Source organism: Mastigoproctus giganteus, chromosome 7 (genome assembly GCF_048544385.1).
Source record: "Mastigoproctus giganteus isolate SK-2022 chromosome 7, ASM4854438v1, whole genome shotgun sequence".
NCBI classification, from domain to species: domain Eukaryota; kingdom Metazoa; phylum Arthropoda; class Arachnida; order Uropygi; family Thelyphonidae; genus Mastigoproctus; species Mastigoproctus giganteus.
In genome coordinates, this window is record NC_143581.1 from 208,893,829 (window position 1) to 208,914,242 (window position 20,414).

Consider the following 20,414-nt stretch of genomic DNA (forward strand, 5'->3'; position numbering starts at 1 on the left):
TTGTCTGTGACATTGTTCAATGTATGGAATTGAAATAAAATATTTCTTGGTATTATTGCTATTGACAAGTTCTCATTTGTAGCTTATATTTTAATTTGGTCAATGATAGAAAGAGGATAGCCTCTATTTAAAATCTATCAGTCAGTGTTTGGGTTTCACTAGTTAATGATAAATCCAATGTTGAATACTTGTGTTCAGAAATTGGCTGAAAATAATAATCGTTTGTATGCAAACGGATGGTAGCTGTTGTAATGGAGGAACATGCCTGTATTTGTCAGTTTCTGATAAATATTAAATTAGATACTATTAATGTGACGAGCGAGTGTAAAATTTAAGAAATTAAATTATTTTGTTTCAGAGTTCTCTGTTTCAAGTGTGAAATACCGTCTAGAGTGGATATTATCGATTGAATGTAAGATATCCTGAATAGCATTAGTGATACATAGAACAGGGTAAAAAAGGGTTCAAATATACATGTTCAATTGTGGAAAGGTAAATTTCTGATAAGAGACTGCTAAGGTTTAAGCCCATTGGTAACCCCAAAATTTATTTATATACTTTATTGCAAAACATAAAATTAGCATCAATTAGGAGTTTAATCAATTGAAAAATTTCTTTAATGGGAATTTTGGTATGTTTGATATGCATAGTGTTATTACTTAACATGTCCCACACTACATCTAAAGTATACTCAATGTTTACGTTTGTGTACAGGGATGTAACATCCAAGGAAAAAAAGGTTATCGTTGTTGTGTAAGTTACAATCCTTCAAGCTGTTGAATGGAGAATCATAGTTCTTTATGCCAAATTTAATAGACTGTCTAAAGGGTTTGATGATATTGTATAAGTGGGTAGCTAGAGATGCGAACACAGAATTTCTGTATGAGACCGTTAGGCATGGGAAATCCTGTTTTGTGAAGTTTTACACGACCAAAAAGAGTGGGAAAGTTAAAAGTTCTGGCTTTCAGTTCTTTTAATTGAGCCATATTAATGAAATCGTTTCTTCGATAAGTAGATGTTCTGTTGTATTGATTGACAAATTGGTAAACAAAGTAGGGTTAACCTCCTGATAAGTGGATGTGTATGATATGATTGAATTTATTCAATCATATCATACACATGCTAATATAATCTAATTTATCGAGTATTACTACCGTCGGCTTTTTGTATTACAATATCCGTGTTTTTTTGAAGGTCATGTAAGGCCTTAATTTCATACCTACTTAATTTGGGTAGCTGTGGACTTTTAATGTTATTGATTCCTGATTTACTTGCCATACAATTAAATCTTTTTGTGTAAAATTTCAGATACCAAATTCAATATCAATTATACAATTTCTCATGATTCCGAAAATTAAGGAGATCTGATAGGACAGGGGTGATGAAGTTTAAAAAATAGTCAAAGGAATTTAAATATCAATTAAAATAATTAAAAACAAAGCTATGATACTCAATGAGTTCTACATTTGTACAGTAATATATAGAAATAGAGAAATTTACCTCAATGCTTTTTTGTAGAATACTTCAACACAACACATTCTTGAATTCAATTGGATGTAAAATTATTCCTTAATGGCTTCCTTCCCTCAAAGTCATATGAATGGTCCGACGTATCCGCAATCGATAGTTAAGATCCCCCAACTCCCCATGAGGAAAGTTTGGTGCAAAAAAAAAAACACCCCTAATCTAAAATGTAATGGAACTAAATTGAAACTTTATTCAAAACTAAATTGAAACTTTATTCAAAGTTTCAGTTTAGTTCCACTTAGTTTCAATTTATATTAATAAACAGCATAAAATCTACAACTTATAATTTAAAATTAATTGCACAACTGTTATAAATTTTTATAGAGATTTTTTAATTTTCAAAACAGTTGAGAGTATGTGTATGTTACATACTTTGTACAAATCGAATGCAGAAACTTACATTAATCTGTCAATTAAATCCATTGAAACTGTTGAAGAATAAAGTCCCCCCCCCCCCAAAAAAAAAACAGCAGCAATGGTTGCAAAATTTACATTAATAAACTGAGCAAATACCAGTAAACTTCTGGTATTTGCTCAATTTGTTTAACTGGATTGTAAGTTCAAATGTAGACAGTGTGGATCAAAACTGGCACCTGACAACCCTAACTATGAATGTTAGCAGTAATGAAAAACACTTTGCATGTAGGCATACATATACAGAATATTTAAATATAGCAAAATTGATGTAACACGTGAAACATCTCTTAGAGCAAAGTTGTAACTGTTCCTTAATGGCATATTTCTTGTTACTTTTTGTAGCATAAGCTTTTTAAAATACTGATTTAAAATTTCTGTTGAATCTGCTTTAATAAAAATTTTATTTGAGTTGAATCATACGTGTACAAGTGTTCTACTTCGCATTTCAACACTATAGGTGCTCTCAATCTTCACTTTAATTGGAAAATTAATAAACTGACCATAAGCTTATAGTTCTATCAGACGAGCCAGCAGCAAACAAATTTGAGTACTTCCTAATCTTCCCTAAAGAAAACTGGACACAGTTCACTTTATTTTGATGGTACTGTAATACAACTAAAGGTTTAAAGGATTTCCAGCTGAATAGACGTAATCTATTATCCCATCCTGCAGATAGCATAATTTTTCCATCATTTCTAATGGCCAGTGATGATATGCCTGGATTAATTAAACTTACTTTCTTTTTTTCATGAATTTTTCCTGTATCAGATATAGACCAGAAACATAGTTCATTATCTGAAGATCCAGACACTCCTTGGTGCTTATGCTGTCCATCAAAATTTAAACACATAACTGGTTCCTTGTGGAGATTTTGCTTACAGATTGGCTTATCATCACGGTAATCCCAAGTTACAATGCTGCCATCCTCAAATCCACATATAAGCATAATATCACTGTAACTAGAAGAAGTTAACTTCATACACATAAGCTGACCATGTTTTTCATCACTATTTTTAAATGTTCTCACTATATCACCATTTGTTATATCAATAATTGCTGTTTCTGACATTTCAGGTGTTGGAACTGCAATAAGAGTTCTTGAGTTGTCAGATAAAAGACTGCACTGACAAAATCCAATGGATGCAACTGAGAAGTTACCTGAAAAGGAAATAATACTCTTAATTATTATGGATAGCTTGTCTTAAGTTCATAATTATGTATATCCATACAACAGGGCAATAAAGTTATGTGTGATTTGGCTCAAGAAGATGTCTATTTCCTAAAGTAAGAAATTCACTTAAAGGAAAGATATTTGATAATGTTTTTCTAATTATTACAAGTTCAACAAAGACACTAACTCCAGAAGATTGAAGAAATTGAATATACAGCACAAAAAAAACTAGAGTGCAAATCATCATGAAACAGCAAGCTCACTATGAGATGGAAGGTACTTTTAAGAAGAGGAAGAAGGATATCAAGTAAGAAAAGACAGGAAAATAATGCCCGAAGGCACCTTTTCAGAACGCACTCAAGCCCTCTTTGGAACTTGCTATTAGAAAAGAAGTCAACAATGGGAATACGATTAAGAGGATACAAGAATTATGAAAAATCATTTGAAATTATATTAACAGCTATTTTATTCCAGAAGCTGTTAATTGGAATTAACAGCTTCTGGAATAAAGCCTCAATTGACCCTGACATATTCCCACTTTTCATATCTTTTAAAATAAATGGGAGGGGATAGCCTTTTCAATTATTTGAAAATCCTATTAAACACCACCAAATCTGTTGAATGCTCCTTAAAAAAAAAAAACCCTTTAAACATAGTCTTAAGGGAACTACATCAAACTGAACATACCCTTAACTAGTAACAAGTTTTTGCCATTCCCATCTCTACCACTATCATATGATAGATGTGTCTGGTTATATGGGATATTTCCTCATAACTGGGCACATCTTGGGAAAATTAAGTCACCGAGGGAGCAAAATAATTGCAGTTAAGAGAACTTCCAAAGCAACCTACTAAGTCAAAGAATTTCTACAATGTGGTGTCCTGTTTGCCGTGCTCTTTGTAACAGCACTATACCCTTTCATAACTCAGAACCAAAATCACATGTGTGTCAAAAGAAATTTGACACATATGTGCAAGAGTTAAAAATTTTCATCACCTGAAATAATCAGAAAGCAGTCAAGCAATGCAACAAAGATAAAAGTGCTACGACTTTTAGAAAAAGAGTTAGAAAATACTTATACTGCATTGGACTGACTAAATGAAAACAAGACAGTACAATGGTTTTCACAAACAAGAAAAACCATATCACAATTTGTATGAATAATAAGTAATTCCTTAGCTGGTATTAGTTCAATCTTAATTCTATCTTGTTTTGTTGTTGTGCAGCAAATTGTTTTGTGAAGTATTAGTTTCTGTGGAAGCCAAAGCAGAAGTTTGTTAGCATACAACAAAAAATCATGATACAGTTCTGTACTAAACCGGTGAGGAGCCAGTGCTCTGCTTTTAAAAACTCATTAATATTTTAATGGTGGAAACATTTTAAAAGTCAAAGTCACAATGGAGGACTTGCAAAGAAGCAGTTGACTAAGCATGGCTGTAACAAATGCACATAAATGTTAAAGGAAAACAGACTTGCTGTGGGATTTAGCAGCAAAATTGAGTGTGTGCATTGAATGGTGTCACAATATTGTGATTAGCATTAAAAATTATGTTTGTTGCAGGCTGATTCTGTGTAGCCTCACAGGTGAGGAAAAACAAAAGCAAGTTGAACTTCATATTTGTGCTACAGGAAGTATAAAAACTTGGATTTTTTTTTTATCCTCAGTTGTCTCTTGTGACAAATCACAGATATGACATTACAATCTGGCTCTTGGAACCATAGACATCCTGCCATTAAAAATTTTTTATTCTCAATCTAAAAAAAAAGCAATAAAAGATGCTTAAAAAGTGTTTTTAAAATGGATGATTAATTTTACACTTTAATCCCAGAAAACCAAACTGTAAGTGGTCTGAATTAAAGGCAAAACAACTTGCAGGATAACACAGGACCTTATGCCCAAGCGGCAGAAGACTTCTATCGCACATTGGTGGAACACCTATAAAACACCCACCCTATAGTTCAGACCTCACTGACTGTGATTTTTGGAATTTTCTGAACTTTGGGAGGATCAAAAAAAAAAAAAAAAAAAAAAAAAAATCTAAGAGCATAAAAATTCACAAGCAGTATGGAAGTCAAAAATATCATTGTACTGAAAATGTTCTCAAGAAATGAGCTGCAGAAAGTCTCTAAAGAACATTAAGCCATGTGCATAAGTTGTCAAGGATGCTATTTTGAAAAAGAAACTAAATTACAACTGCAAGACTAAGGATACTTTATTTTTATATCTGCCCTAATAAATAAAGGATGAGAAGGCAAGAGTGAAACTAACAATATAAAAAAATAATAACCATACTAAGTACAGTTAGAAAGCTATATCTAAGACTGCTCCGTCTGTATTCTAAAACAATAAAATTTAATATGATTTAATACATAAATAATTTAAATTATACTACAGCAAACATTCTAGCTCTGTAAATCAACCATAGTCAACCTACCAAGTGATGCACTCTCGATTTGGACCTCAGAACAGAATAACCAAGTGCAAACTACTCTGGTTCAAAAGAACTTAATTCTATTAGGTGACTGCATTGTCAGGGAAACAGGATATTTTTTGTAATAAGGATAGGTGGACTAGAACTAGGGTGTCTGCTGGGAGCAACTATTAATGATGTCACTAACAGACTGTCAGATTTTAAGGGGGGGTAAAGAGAATATTCATGTGGGGACTAATGATATTAAGCATACATGATCTGACGATTTGTTAGACAAACATAGGACCATGCTGAAGAAATGCACCGAGTTAGGTCACAATGTCTATGTGTCTGCAATTCTGCCCAGGCAAGGTTTTTGGGGGGTAATTTCTTTCTATACGTTTGGCCCAAACTTGTAGGTAGAAAAAATCTGTTTTGTAGAGATGGGATATAGGGGGGGGGGGGTGTTATAAAATAAGTTTCCCTATTCAGGAGACCCTAGTGTCAAAACGATGAGAGAGAGAGAGAGTGCGCTGTGAAAATCAGTGGGTGTCATTTAGGGTATGGGGAAGCGATTTGTAGAAGAAGAAAAAATTGTTCAAATTTCTGCCACCAGGGGAGAAATTGGCACTGTAAACATGAGATGGAATACTTAACTTAGGATTAGATTTTAATATCAGAACTTAGAAACCTACAGATATTGTTCTATGTACTTTCTTTTCCTTCACTTGAGATGACATTTTGAAAACGGAGGACTGCGTGCCACAGTTTCGTGTAGCATCTCATTGGGAATGTTGGCTACATGCTGTTTAACGTTTGCTTTCAAATCAACAAGCATCTGTATGCTGCCACAGTAAACTCTTTCAGGTATCACCAAAGCCAGAAATCACAGGGATTGAGATCTGCTGATTGGGCTGACCAGAACTGCAGAAAGTCTCTAGAAATGATGCGATCATTTCCGAATGCTGAAAAGAGCAGTTCCTTCCCTTGTCGACCAACACGGGGAGGGCACCATCTTGCATAAACACTACGGTCTCTAAGCATTGCATTTCTTGCAGAGCGGGAATAATGTGATCTCTTAGAAGAGCGCAGTACGGTGCACTAGTTACTGTACACCTTACGGGGCCACAAGGTGTAGACTCTTCAAAGAAAAATGGTGATTATAAACTCTGCTGTGTATCCACACCATACTGTAATGTACGGACTTTGTAGTGGTCTTTCATGCACAGCAGATGGTTGAGAAGTTCTCCATATTCGGCAGAAGAGTGAAATGTGCCTCATCAGACCACAAGATCATTTGAGCCCATGTATTGCCAGGTTCCATACAAGCCAGAAATCATACAGCAAAGTCTATTCATTGTTGCTGATCACAAGGCTTTAGTTCTTGTACTACGTGAATCTTGTACAGGAACCAGCTTAAAATTATTCGCACGTTACAGTAGACCAAGGAAGGTTCAAGTCTCTTGACACACCTCTGGCACTACTGACTGGTAGTGATTTGCATTCTGACCATTGCAACCGCCACTTCATCCGCTACCTCCGTTCCGATACATGGTCATCCAGTCCCCTGCCTGGAATTACACCTAACTCCCCGCCTGGTCGCTTCAAATTTCTTTATTAGTTTTTGAAGCCCCACTGATGTCAAAGATCCTTTATGCAAACCTTTACGTTTCCAATATTCCAGTAGTGCTGCATTAGCATTGCTGTTATTCTGGTAGAACAGTTTTACTAAAAGAGCACATTCCTTTTTTGTAAGAACCATAATGGTTATTGACAGTGGCCTCCTGCTTTTATCTAAAAGGATGTCATTTGCGTAAGCAGCGTGTCTTGAAGTAAACGACAACTTTTACATGTGTGCAACACCATTTTTCCCCTGGTGGTAGCACAAATTTGAACTAATTATTTTTTCCTTCTACAAATTGCTTCCCCATACCCTAAATAACATACCCACTGATTTTCACAGTGCTAACTCAAACTGTTTTGACACTATGGTCTCCTGAATATGGAAACTTATTTTATAACCACCCAGTATAAAAAAAGGTGGTGTAAGAGTTTTTGCCAGTATTATTGAGGATACCTTAGAGGTTTGGGGGGGGGACAAGAGTAATATAGATAAGTGTTTATCTGATAATATTGGTCAAAGTAATGCTTGCATATACCTCAAGAGTTCTTGTTTGTTACCACAACAGTATTAGCAAGATGTTCTGAGGGCAGAAACGTTTCAAATGAGCAGGTAGCTAATGCCAGAGAAGTGAGCTTAAATAAGAGGTGTGTCAGGGTAGTTAACTATACAAGAACACTAAGCTTTAATTGTTTATACAGTAATGTCAGAAGTGTCAATAAAATGAGTGAATTCGAACTGCTGGTTAACAAGTAACACTGACATAATAGGACTTAGGGAAACGTGGTGCCACCCAGAGATAGGGGATGATGAGTTTCAGTACAGTATGTATAACGTATTTAGGAGGGGTAGGGAAGATAGAAGGGGTGGTGGGGTGATGCTTCTCATCAAAAGCAGCCTGAGCACGACGAAAGCTTTCCCAAGATTCAGATGTTTTGCATGCTAGTACAGAATCTGTATGGTGTGAGATAGTTGGAAGCAATGGTCTAATGAAAGTGGGAGTAATTTACAGGTCAAGTGATTGTGAAGATTATGATGAGAGCCTCTACATGCAAATGGAACAGGCAAGTAAGTATCGATGTCTTATTATGGATGATTTTAATTTTCCTCTAATTCAGGGTTTCCCATACAATCAGTCCTCATATAGCACGATAGTTGTGTTCCTAGAAACCCTCGTGCAATATAAACAACAAGCCCTATGGGAAAAATAGGGTTAGGTGCCGACCACCCAAGATTGAACACACATTTGTAACCAAAACATTACCAAACACAATAAATAATCATAATAAAATACTTACGTATTTTATTATGACTATTACGTAATAAAATATTACTAATGCTTTTGCTTCTATCGTAAGCAAACTTGTTTTTTGTTTGATTTTCTATCCAAACAGATGACAGCTGTTCCATCTCTTCCAATTCGTTGTCTTAATCTAATGGATTTTAATTCCACTTTGAGTTGTTCCTGCTATGAAAGTTGTTTTTATTTTCTCTGCGTTCTTTCTAATTCTCGGCGTTGCCTCATTTAGGCCTGTAGCACGTGCAATATTACATGGTCTTTCATTTCGCTCAAAGCGTTTCACAATTTCATATTTTTTCTCTATCGACAGAGGCGGACTGGCCATAAGCCTTATTGGGGAAACCCCGGTGGGCCGGAGGCTGGTGTGATTTTGGCCATAAACTAGTATGAGGCCAATTTTCCCGGGTAAGAATTTTTGACCCAGTCCTCCTGTTTATCAACATTGCTTTTCTTTTTCTCTCTGAATCTGTAGTCTTCACCAGGACGCTTTCTTTTCACACCTTTTAAGTATTTTACTCATTTTTTAGGGAATAAAGCACAATTATAAAACGAGGAGGCATGCTTGACACACATAAACAAAGCTGCACGTGTGTAGCAACTGAATAAACAACACCGTAAAGGCAGAAATACGCTATTACCACCTCACATTTTAATAAAGCACATTTCTAGGGGTTACTATCATAAAACAATAAAAACAATTTCCAGTTGCGTTTCTGCTAGTGGAATCAGTTATAAACTGGTAGTAAACTCGATCTAATTGCATTTGCAATTATACTGATAGCTGGAATTGTGTTGGTTTTTACGTTATTATGGTGAAATGTGTTTCCCCTTCACTGATATAAGAAACATAAATACATTTTCAGAATCTTCTCTTCATTCCTATCGTGTTACGTTCGGTTGGGGTGATTCTGCGTTCGACTGCCATTTCTTGTAAACACAAGGGCGAATCGTGCATAAGTGAATTTGGTTCATGTTATATAAGATATCGTTCTCCTATTTATAAATCGTGTATGATCGAATTCGTGTAGTGTAAACACGTGTTATACAAGGACTGACTGTACTTTTTCAAGTACAGACCAATGTTTGCAGATTTTTTTTTTTGCAGCCCACCTATAGCTATAAATTAATGTATTTTCAATAATTATACTCGTAGGTTCAGGAAATAATGAGACTACCATTAGGACATTTAACATACCGGTAATAATGTTCCAGTTCATTAACATCAGTAAATATAAATAAACGATAGATAATTCATTTGTTTGTTTATTATCAAACATTTACATAAAATTGACATTTTGAGTCTGTTTTGGGCAAATAAATATTTATTTAATGAGTAGGGTGATGCTGTGTTCCATCACATAGTAATTTTAAATCAGTGGAAAATATGTCAACTTGATTCTCAAATCTGGCTCGATGTCCAATCTGTTCCTGCATTTGTTTTTTTTTTTTTTTTAAATAACTAATGTTAAGAATCCAGTTTTACATTTGTAAGTTGTTAAAAATGGCATAAGAAATTTTGGTGCTTTTTCTGATAAATGCTTATATTCTTCACGGCATCTTGGCCAAAAATTTATCAAATAGACCTGATTGAAGCAGCCTTTAATGCTGTGTCACATGACCAGGGGCTCACATCTGGTGAGTATGGGTTTGGCACACCCACGGTCCTCAGCTAATATCATCATTCTTATCTTTTTTGGTGATTCCCTTCTACTTCTCTCTCTCTCTCTCAGGGTAACTCAGAAATTTATTTTAGCTGGTGCAGCATAAGCCTCAGGCTTCCTTGCACTATATGGCTAGTAATAATAAGAATACAGTAGTTCTCGACTATACAAGTTAATTCGCTCCTAGCGTGCGCTCGTAAAGCGGGAATTTATTTCCCATAGACATAAGGTTAAAAATAGGGGTTATGTTCTCAACAATGAAATTAGTTAGCTAATTAGTTTATGTTTAAACAATGATTGATTTATCAAAAGAAATGAAAACATAGCCTGTAAAATCAAGCAAATTATAATAATAGAGAAATTATTTACGACTTACAAATGTTAAAGAATATTCTTCATCATCGTCGATGAAATGCACACTCGTTGATCACTCATTAATGGCTTGACACTTGTTGGTTTGTTGCTCAAGGAGTCGTCTTCTTCAGAAATGCTTCAAGAGGCATTTGTTTCCAAGATAATCTTCTCTTTTTAACGGCACACACAAACTGCAACTAACACGATTCGCGTGGAGTAACAAGTTTATGAAGATTAAAATAAAAGGAATGAAGAGAAGATTCTGAAAATTTATTTATTTTATATACGATTGAAGATTTCAGTAAAGGGGAAACACATTTCACTGTAATAAGGTAAAAAACAACACAATTCAAGCTATCGGTATTTTTGCAAATGCAAGAAGATCGAGTTTGCTACTCATTTATAATTGCTTGCAGTAACAGAAAAGCCCAATAAACTGGAAAGTGCAAATTGTTTTTATTGTTTTATGGTCATGACTTCCAGAAGTGTGCTTTAGAAAAATATCACGACGGCATTTAAAATTGATTCTTATAACAGAATATATGATAACGATCAAAGTGTAGTGCATTTTAATGATTTGAATTGGTAACTAATACAATTTACAAACCACGCTCACTACCTTTTATATGGCCTTAAGGTCATGTTCGTGACCTTAAAAATTATATTTTAGAGAGGTAAATAGTTTAGTTATACAGCGAAAACTTCAACTTCCAAGATCTTGAAGCGAATTACCAAAAAAGTACATGGGTTTTGAATCCACGTTTTACTGCTGTCAATTGGAGGAAAATATTCTTGAAAGTTTGATTTAAATTCAAGAGATATTCTTTAATCGCCGTAGAAATCTCAGCCAGAATGTCACTTCGAACATAATCTTTTTGTAATTTAGTTAAACTAGGAAGAAAATTATAATTCTCCTTTTCAACTCGAAGTACCCACAGATGAATTTTCTTTGTAGCTTTGTAGAAAAATATCACGAAGGCATTTAAAATTGATTCTTATAACAGAATATACGATAACGATCAAAGTGTAGTGCATTTTAATGATTTGAATTGGTAACTAATACAATTTACAAACCACGCTCACGACCTTTTATATGGCCTTAAGGTCATGTTCGTGACCTTAAAAATGATATTTTAGAGAGGTAAATAGTTTAGTTATACAGCAAAAACTTCAACTTCCAAGATCTTGAAGCGAATTACCAAAAAAGTACATGGGTTTTGAATCCACGTTTTACTGCTGTCAATTGGAGGAAAATATTCTTGAAAGTTTGATTTAAATTCAAGAGATATTCTTTAATCGCCGTAGAAATCTCAGCCAGAATGTCACTTCGAACATAATCTTTTTGTAATTTAGTTAAACTAGGAAGAAAATTATAATTCTCCTTTTCAACTCGAAGTACCCACAGATGAATTTTCTTTGTAGCTGCTTCTACTTTTTCCTGAACTTTATTTTTTCAGGAAACTTTCTTATACTTTTATGTGGGTAAATTTCAGATAAGTTGCTTGCGGACCGGTACCAGGCCACAGACCACACTTTGGGGAAACCCTGCTCTAATCGATTGGAGCAAATCGGAAAGAAACTCCACATGGGGGACAAAATTTTTACATGAACTAGATGATTGTTATTTGTATTAATATGTCAGGGAAAGTACTAGGGAAAAGAATATTTTAGACTTCATCATCACCAATGAACCAGATGAAATAGGGCTGACAGAACCTGTAGCAGGAAGTGATCATGGAGTTCTACGGTGGATGATGAAGAGAGAGAGAGGTAGCAGTAGTTAAAGACAAAGAAATGGGTTATAATTTCAGGAAAAGAAATTATGATGGCTTAATGTGCTACATAGCCCCTCTTAACTGAGTAGATTTGCACAGAGAACGAATACAACTGAATTATGGTATACCTTTAAAACAATCACAGAAGCCTTCGATGCTTATCTCTCTATACATTAAAAAAGTTTTCCTCCTAGTGATATTTATTTGAGCTAATGGGAAAAGGGGGCGGGGCAATTACATCACTACAAATGCACAGGTAAATAATTACATTGTCTTCCATTGAAAGACAACTGCATCAACAATGTTCACCAACCTCATGAACGTGCTTCACTGTCTAACACATGACCACACCCGGCATCATTTGATGTTCCATTATAATGTTAGCTGATGAAGGGTTCAGGGAGATGCTCTGAGCCCACTGTGGTTCTGTCTAGCACTCAACCCGCTATCCACCATGCTTAACGGCAGAAACTATGGATATAACCTCAAAGAAGGAAGAAAGAACCTGTACACCCTCACCCACCTGATGTACATGGTTGACATCAAGCTCAACGCGGCAACCGAGAAGCAACTCAGCAACTACTCTGGATCACCGAAGAATTCAGCAAGGACATCAGGATGGAATTTGGTCTAGACAAATGCATGACCCACACACTGCACCAGAGAAAATTAGTTAGCCGAAACTACCAGCTGCTGACTGGTAAAGAGATCGAAGCTATGACAGAAGCAGAGCCCTACAAATACCTAGGGATGATGCAGGCTCAGCAGTTAGAACACAAGGAAATCAAGAAGTGCCTGACAGAAAAATATTATCAGAGACTAAGAAGCCTGCTGAAAGCAAAATTGAACGGAGGGAACACAGTTAAAGCCAAAAACACCTATGCAGCTCCAGTACTAACATACACCTTCGGGGTCATAGATTGGACGAACACCGAGCTAGAAGATATCATGCGAAAGACAAGGACAATGACCACCAAGAGCCGCCAACACCACCCGAAGTCAGCAGTGGGAGGAAGGGGCCTGATAGAGCAACAGAAAACAGCGATAGTTAACCTGAAGGATTATTTCGAGAACAACACAGCACCACTCCACCAGGCCATAAGGAAGATAGATAAGTGGTATACCCCACTCAACCTAAGCGAGGAACCAGAGGTAGCAGTAAAAGGCAAAGTAAAAGTAGTTAAAGGCAAAGAAATGGGTTATAATTTCAGGAAAAGAAATTATGATGGCTTAATGTGCTACATAGCCCCTCTTAACTGAGTAGATATTGCACAGAGAACGAATACAACTGAATTATTGTATACCTTTAAAACAATCACAGAAGCCTTCGATGCTTATCTCTCTATACATTAAAAAAGTTTTCCTCCTAGTGATATTTATTTGAGCCAATGGGAAAAGGGGGCGGGGCAATTATGTCACTACAAATGCACAGGTAAATAATTACATTGTCTTCCATTGAAAGACAACTGCATCAACAATGTTCACCAACCTCATGAACATGCTTCACTGTCTAACACATGACCACACCCAGCATCATTTGATGTTCCATTGTAATGTTAGCTGATGAAGGGACTGGTATAGTTTGTATATTTATAAATAGTTTAGTATTTTGTAAATATCTGTATAGTTTGTAAATATTTTAGTCCCGCTCTTTCGGTTACAACAATATTCCTCGTGTATTATAAAATGAGAAGCAAAAAGCCTTTTCCTAAGTGACCTATGTAAACACAAGTAAATAATTACATAGTGATATTTATTCCACTTTGAGAATGTTGTGCGGTGGGATAGCCAATGGGAGAAGAGGGATACGGGTCATGGTACAAGTGGGCAGGGCTATGCAGAAATGCTGCCCTATACTGTGGTAGCATCTCCGCATTGTGTACTCTGTGGAGACCAGAGACTTAAAAGTGTGTGAGGAGTGGAATGTCGTGTAGTGTTATGTTCTGCTGTTCTTCTGACCATTTAGCTGTTGGGTCCCTAGTGGGCCTGATCATTGCCCACACTTTGCCACGAGGAGGCAGGTCAGGCACCCAGTAGACTTTTTAAGTACTTTGGCAGGCCCTATTTATCGATCAGTGTGTTTCGACATGTGTATCTTTTATGTAGAAAAGATTTGACTTATTCCATCATACCGCTACATTTTACATAGAAAAGTGTGCACGGAGGATGGCAAGCAAAGCGAGCAGGGGGCAAAGCTCCCTAGTATACCATTAAAAAAAGTACTCCAAGAGGAAGATTTCAAGTTGGATGAATAAGGAAGTTGCAAGATTACTTAAGCAGAAAAAGACAGCATGGAGAAGTTACAGAGCAATAAAAAGTACTGAAGCCTATAACAGCTACAAGTTGATCTGTAATAATGCCACAGAAAAGGTTAGGCTGGCAAAGGCAGGTTATGAGCAATTGCTGGCAAAGAGTGAGGATAAGTAATTTTTCATATATAAATGCAGAGAAGAGGAGGACAAACCAGATTGGACCCTTAAGTAATGGATGTGGGATAGTATTAGATACCCCACTTTGCATCGATATTTACAGAAGAAAAACTGTCTGTCAATGAGAAATTATGGGAGTGAAGTTGAAAAAAATGTAATTAAAGATGTTGAAATTTCACATTTATTTAATGAAAAAACTTTAAAGTCTACAGACCAGTAAGGCTCCGGGGTTGATGGCATATACTCTATAATCTTAAGGGACACGGTAAGCGAGTGCATTTAACCATTGAAGCTAATTATGAGAACATCACTGGACTCGGGATTGATTTTGTTGGATTGAAAAAGTGCCAATGTATCTCCAATTCATAAGGGTGGTTCTAAGAGTGAAGTGGGAAATTACCAGCCAGTCAGTCTAACTTCAGCAGTAGAGAAAATCATGGAGAAAATGATCAAGGGTGGAATTCAGGATCATTCAGACAGAAATGGAATTCTGAAGGATACTCAGCATGGTTTTGTAAAGGGAAAATCATGTTTAACTAATCTGGTTAGCTATTTTGACAGGGTTACTCAACAGCTGGAAAAATACTTAGCTGGATGGCTTCAGGGCAGGAGGCAGAGGGTTATTCCTCAGTTTGGGTTGATATAAGAAGTGGAGTTCCCCAAGGATCAGTATTAGGACCGCTGTTGTTTTTGATTTTCATAAATGACATCGATGAAGGGATAGAAGAAGTGATGTCTAAATTTGCACATAATGTAAAGATTGGTAGAGTAGTTAATGATCGCCGCCAAGCAGAGCTTCTTCAGAGTGACCTAGATAGACTTTCAGGGATGGTCAAAAAAAATGGCAGCTATGCTTTAATCCAGCAAAGTGTAAAGTATTACACCTGGGGAACAATAGCCCCAAAATAACATACACTTGGTGGAGTTTTGATTTTCAACTAAATGAGTAGTGGAGGAAAGGGACTTGGGTGTTTTGATACGGTCAGACATGAAGTGCTCCGAGTATTGTAGACAGGTTGCAAGGAAGGCTCATAGTGTCCTACTGATCTATCAAATAATTGCTAGTAGAGATAAGGATGTCATAATCCCATTATATAAGGCTGTTGTTAGACTACACTTGGAATACTGTATTCAAGTATGGAGACCACACCTAAAGAAAGACATTGTGCTTCTTGAACGGGTCCAAAGACAGGTAACTCGCCTGGTTGAGATCCATATGAGGAAAGACTTTGAATATGTGGGTTGCAGAGCTTGGAAACTAGGCACCTTAGAGGAGACATGATTGAGGTGTTTAAGGCTCTGAGAGGCATAAGTAAAATGAATGAGGAAGAAATCTTCACAGTTGGTTATAAATGATTCTAGAACTAGGGTTCATAATTTCAAGTTACTGGAGGAGATGTTTAGACCGGATTACAGGAAGTTTTATTTAAGCCAGCAAGTTATAATTACTGGAATAAGTTACCTACATGGGTGATAGAGGCTGACAGTTTGGGGAAATTCAAATGTCAGCTGGATAATTACCTATGGGAGGAGGGAAATGCATAGGTTGTTTTATTTCCTTTTCTCTTATTATTATTTTTTTAAAATTTTCTTATTGTTATTATTATTTTTTTTGGCTGGTGCAGCATAAGCCTATGGCTTATGCTGCACCAGCCAAAAAAAGCAGCATAAGCCATAGGCTAATAATACTAATAACACAAACATATAACTAAAAATTATAGAATCTTTAAAACACGGCAAGAAAAAATTTGAGAAAAAACAGTCTATTCCATGGGAGTGGGCTGTGGTTTTATAATTGGGATTGTTGTTGTTATTTGGTTTTTAAGAGCATTAGCAATTAAGGCCATATTGCTCCGGGGATATGCGGTGGTCATTCCCTGACCTTTCCGCATCTGGTGGTCACGGGCTCGAACCCCAGTCTAATCAAGAAGCGTGTGCTACGCACTGCTGCTTCTGCCCACCTGGCTACGGAGGTGCCTCCTTATAACTGGGATGAGGACTAAAGGTCACATTTCTATAATGAGAAGATTTTGCACTTCATAGCTGCCAGCTAAACAGATCTCTAAAGGAGGTTCTGCCTTGGTTAACGTTGACAGATGCTGGATTCTGTTTAGGGGAAGCTTTCTTGTTAGGTTGATGTTAACCTGGTTTTCTCTGTAGGTAGTATGGCTGTTGTCTTCTGATCTCTTAATCAGATATGGAGGAATGGAAAGGAAGAAGTGCTGGGGATCTGGAAGAGCTGTACTGACTCAGCTTCTATGTACTTTGTTTTTGAACATGGAGAGTAATTCTGGTTTAATGGACACTCTCTTATTCCTCTTGATGATGGTGTTGAAGAAAGCAATTTTGATCAACCATGTGACCATTTTTGAATGCTTTTTTTTTTAATATATGTATTACACTGGCATGTGAGTTTAGTGTTATTAAACACGTAAAACATGGGAACTTTTATTTAAGCAAAATATATTTAATACACGATCTCTTTGCATCCAAGATTGTTTGCAAGCATCAAACTGAAGTTTACTATAACTGCAACCAATGTTCCTTGCACATATGAGGAAACAGTTGTAAATCTTGTCAAACAATGCTTAAAGTGGATATTTGTTATTAACCCCAGGTGTTGCAACAATTTTATTGGATTTCTTGAGCTGCAAACAGCTGTCTCCTGTATGTGTGCAATATTTGCAGGCACCTTCATGAACTTTTTTGCTGACAATGCACTTCTTATTTATTACAGAACTAGACTGGGCAAATGTCTTTAACTCCGAACTTATCTCTCTGAACTTCTGCAGCCAAAATCTCACACGAAACTCATACTGCAATGTAATGAAACTAACAGTTTGATGAAACCTTTTCACGTGTGTACATACAAAAACACACTCATTGTATAATTTATTAGGTATAGCAGCCTAATAGCAAGTAATGAGTCCTTTATAAAATTCACTTGATAACAATTCACATGGTTTAAAGAGTATTTTTTGTGTCGTATTATTCTATATATAAATGCTTATAATTGGATGCCAAGAACCTGAACTGATTATTCTTTATTTTTTAAAAAATACCTCGTGTTATTTTCAATGGATTTTTATAATGCATCCATTTAAAATGCTACATAAAAATAATTAAAAATCATTAATTTAAGAAAAAATTGAATGTGTCTGAAATGTGAGTAAATGCATATATTACCTACCTTGTTTTCTGAATATGGAAATCCATACCACAGGGAAATCACCAACAGAACAAGAGTAAAAATATTATTAGAGTGTAAAAAGGGGCAAAAAAAAAACCATTTCCAAAACAAAAATGAACATATACAGTTGTTTTTAAAAAGTTTTAAGTTAAAAAAAAAACAAAAACTGAGTACTGTAATCTAGATCAGAAAACCTAATCCCAATTACAATTGTTGGTAAAAAGCTATAAGCAGGATTTGGTATGATACGTTTGGCATGATTATCAAACAATTTTGGGCTTGCCCATTTGCAAATGTCTAGATAGAACCAGAAAGTGGGCCATCTGGACATGAGGCAAATTTCTTCAACTTTTCATAACTGAACTTTAGTGCAGGCAGAAAAGGAAGCAATAACAAGCTTTAGCCTATAGGACAGGGTTTCCCAAAGTGTGGTCCGCTGCCTGGTTCCAGTCTGTGAACTTATTTGAAATATGCCTACATAAGAAATTTTTCTTATTTCCTTTCCTAAAATATGTCAGTTTTATGTAAACTTTTGATGATAAACAAAGAAATGAATTACCTATCTTTTATTTATATTTACTGATGTTAATGAATATCTAATTGCATTATTACTGGTATGTTAAATGTCCTAATAGTAGTGTCATTATTTCCTAAACCTAGTATAATTATTGAAAATACATTAATTTATAGCTATAGGTGGGCCACAAAAAAAAAATAAAAAAAAAAAAATCTGCAAACACTGGTCCGTGCCATAAAAAGTTTAGGAAACCCTGCTATAGGACATTTACTAGAAAACCTAGATTATGTCAAAAGAGTTTACATTATAAGATGTTCAAAAATAAGGTATATAAAATAAGGAGGTCATTAACATAAGTCAACTGGATAAGCTAATTATACTTCATAGATATTTAAACTTTATTAATTTCTCAATTAACCAATCTGTTCACTTACGCAACACATTCCACTTATTGTCTTCATATTTCCAAACATTTAACTTTCCATCCATTCCCTGGCTAAGAATACAATCATTCCAGAAATGGACCCAATGGATGTGTTTCTCTTCATGTCCCACAAACCGATGTATAGTTCGATTTGTCTATTAAATGCAGGGAAACAAAAAAGGGATATAGTAAATTATGCCACTTTTGATTAGTTTTTAATCTATATCATTTATAACTATAATCAGCTACAAAGACAAATTTTATTATTATTATTTTTTAAACAATCACTCTTGAACTACAAGTATTCTTTTTTGATCTCTGACATGTATCAAACAATTTTTCAATTCCTGAATTCAAACAATGCATCTATTTGCTTTTCTCTACACATGGAATGTTGCTTCGCTGAATAAAACATGAAGCCACTGTGATGGTTTATCAACATATTGACATGTTTGCTGTTTCTGATGTATATAAGTGTCTTACATGCATAATGGCACATCACTACAAGTGATGTGCCATTATGCATGTAAGCATACAAAAATTACTGAAGTGCTGTGCCATAACACATATGGGTGGTCATCCTTAAGTGGTGGATAAGCAAGTGCTGTAAAAGTAAAAGCACACAAAATTAACAACTGCTCAATTCTGTTAGCACACTGATTAAACTATGGGCTACCAGCAGCAACTTTTAGTTTTTGTCTACAGCCTGGTACATAGTTTTATTTGCATTTTGCTTGTGTTGAGGTTAGCTTGTGTACATAGGATAAACTTGATAAAATTTTGAGATTTGTTCTGATTTACAGCTCAGCCCAAAATCAGGTGTTTGCTTTTAGCTACAAATTCCAGATTTTTACTTTTCAACTATTATTTACAAATCAGACATCCCTCCAAAATAATGTGTACTGCACCAAAATCCACTCCATGCACGTATATTGGCTTAGCCAAACCAATAAAAATCTCCCGGATCTGCCTTCTAATATACTGCAGGCAGTATATTAGAAGTCAGTATACTGCCTGCAGTATATTAGAAGGCAGTATGAGTTGTGGATTGTAATTTACTTTAAACATGAGATGGTAGTTCAATGCCACATCAGTAACCTTTCAGTGTGCACAACTGACTCATCTGAAACGAATGTTATTTAAAGATGGAAGACTTTTTGTAGTTGATATCTCAACAATACCTCACAGATTATTGAGAGATGGCAGCCTGTAGTTGATATCTCGACAGTACCTCACAAACTTACTGAATATTTCAACAAACCATACAGAGGTAAGTTCGTGCCTCACACGTTTTGTCTGCAGAAAACATCATGGAGTAGGTCCAAGAGATTACAGAAACATCTCTAGAAGAGCTGCATAGCCTTGGGTTCAATGGTAGGGGAATTGTGCATAAACCCAATATCACAGTTACCAACACAAAACAGCGTTTGGAGTGATATCATTCTTAATACAGGAATTAAGAATGTATAAATACAATTTACATTTATACTAAATAATCTGAATGTATAATAATCTGTATAAATACAGATATACAGGAATTTTTCTAGCAGGGATAGGGAGGTGATTATTCCCTTGTATAAGGCAATGGTCAGGCCGCATCTTGAGTACTGTATACA

At 35.6% G+C, this 20,414-nt stretch overlaps 1 protein-coding gene across 1 annotated transcript in view; it reads right to left on the reverse strand.

The window, feature by feature from the left end:
* Window positions 1-2,372: 2,372 nt before the first annotated feature.
* LOC150083634 (guanine nucleotide-binding protein subunit beta-like protein 1) overlaps window positions 2,373-20,414 on the reverse strand; it is a 33,343-nt gene continuing 15,301 nt past the window's right edge. The window contains exons 2-3 of the mRNA XM_090377399.1: window positions 18,809-18,953; window positions 2,373-3,102 (exon numbers count right to left, since the gene is read on the reverse strand). Of these exons, the coding sequence (XP_090233525.1) occupies window positions 2,432-3,102; window positions 18,809-18,953 (816 nt within the window). The 3' untranslated portion in view covers window positions 2,373-2,431. The remainder of the gene's footprint in view (window positions 3,103-18,808; window positions 18,954-20,414) is intronic.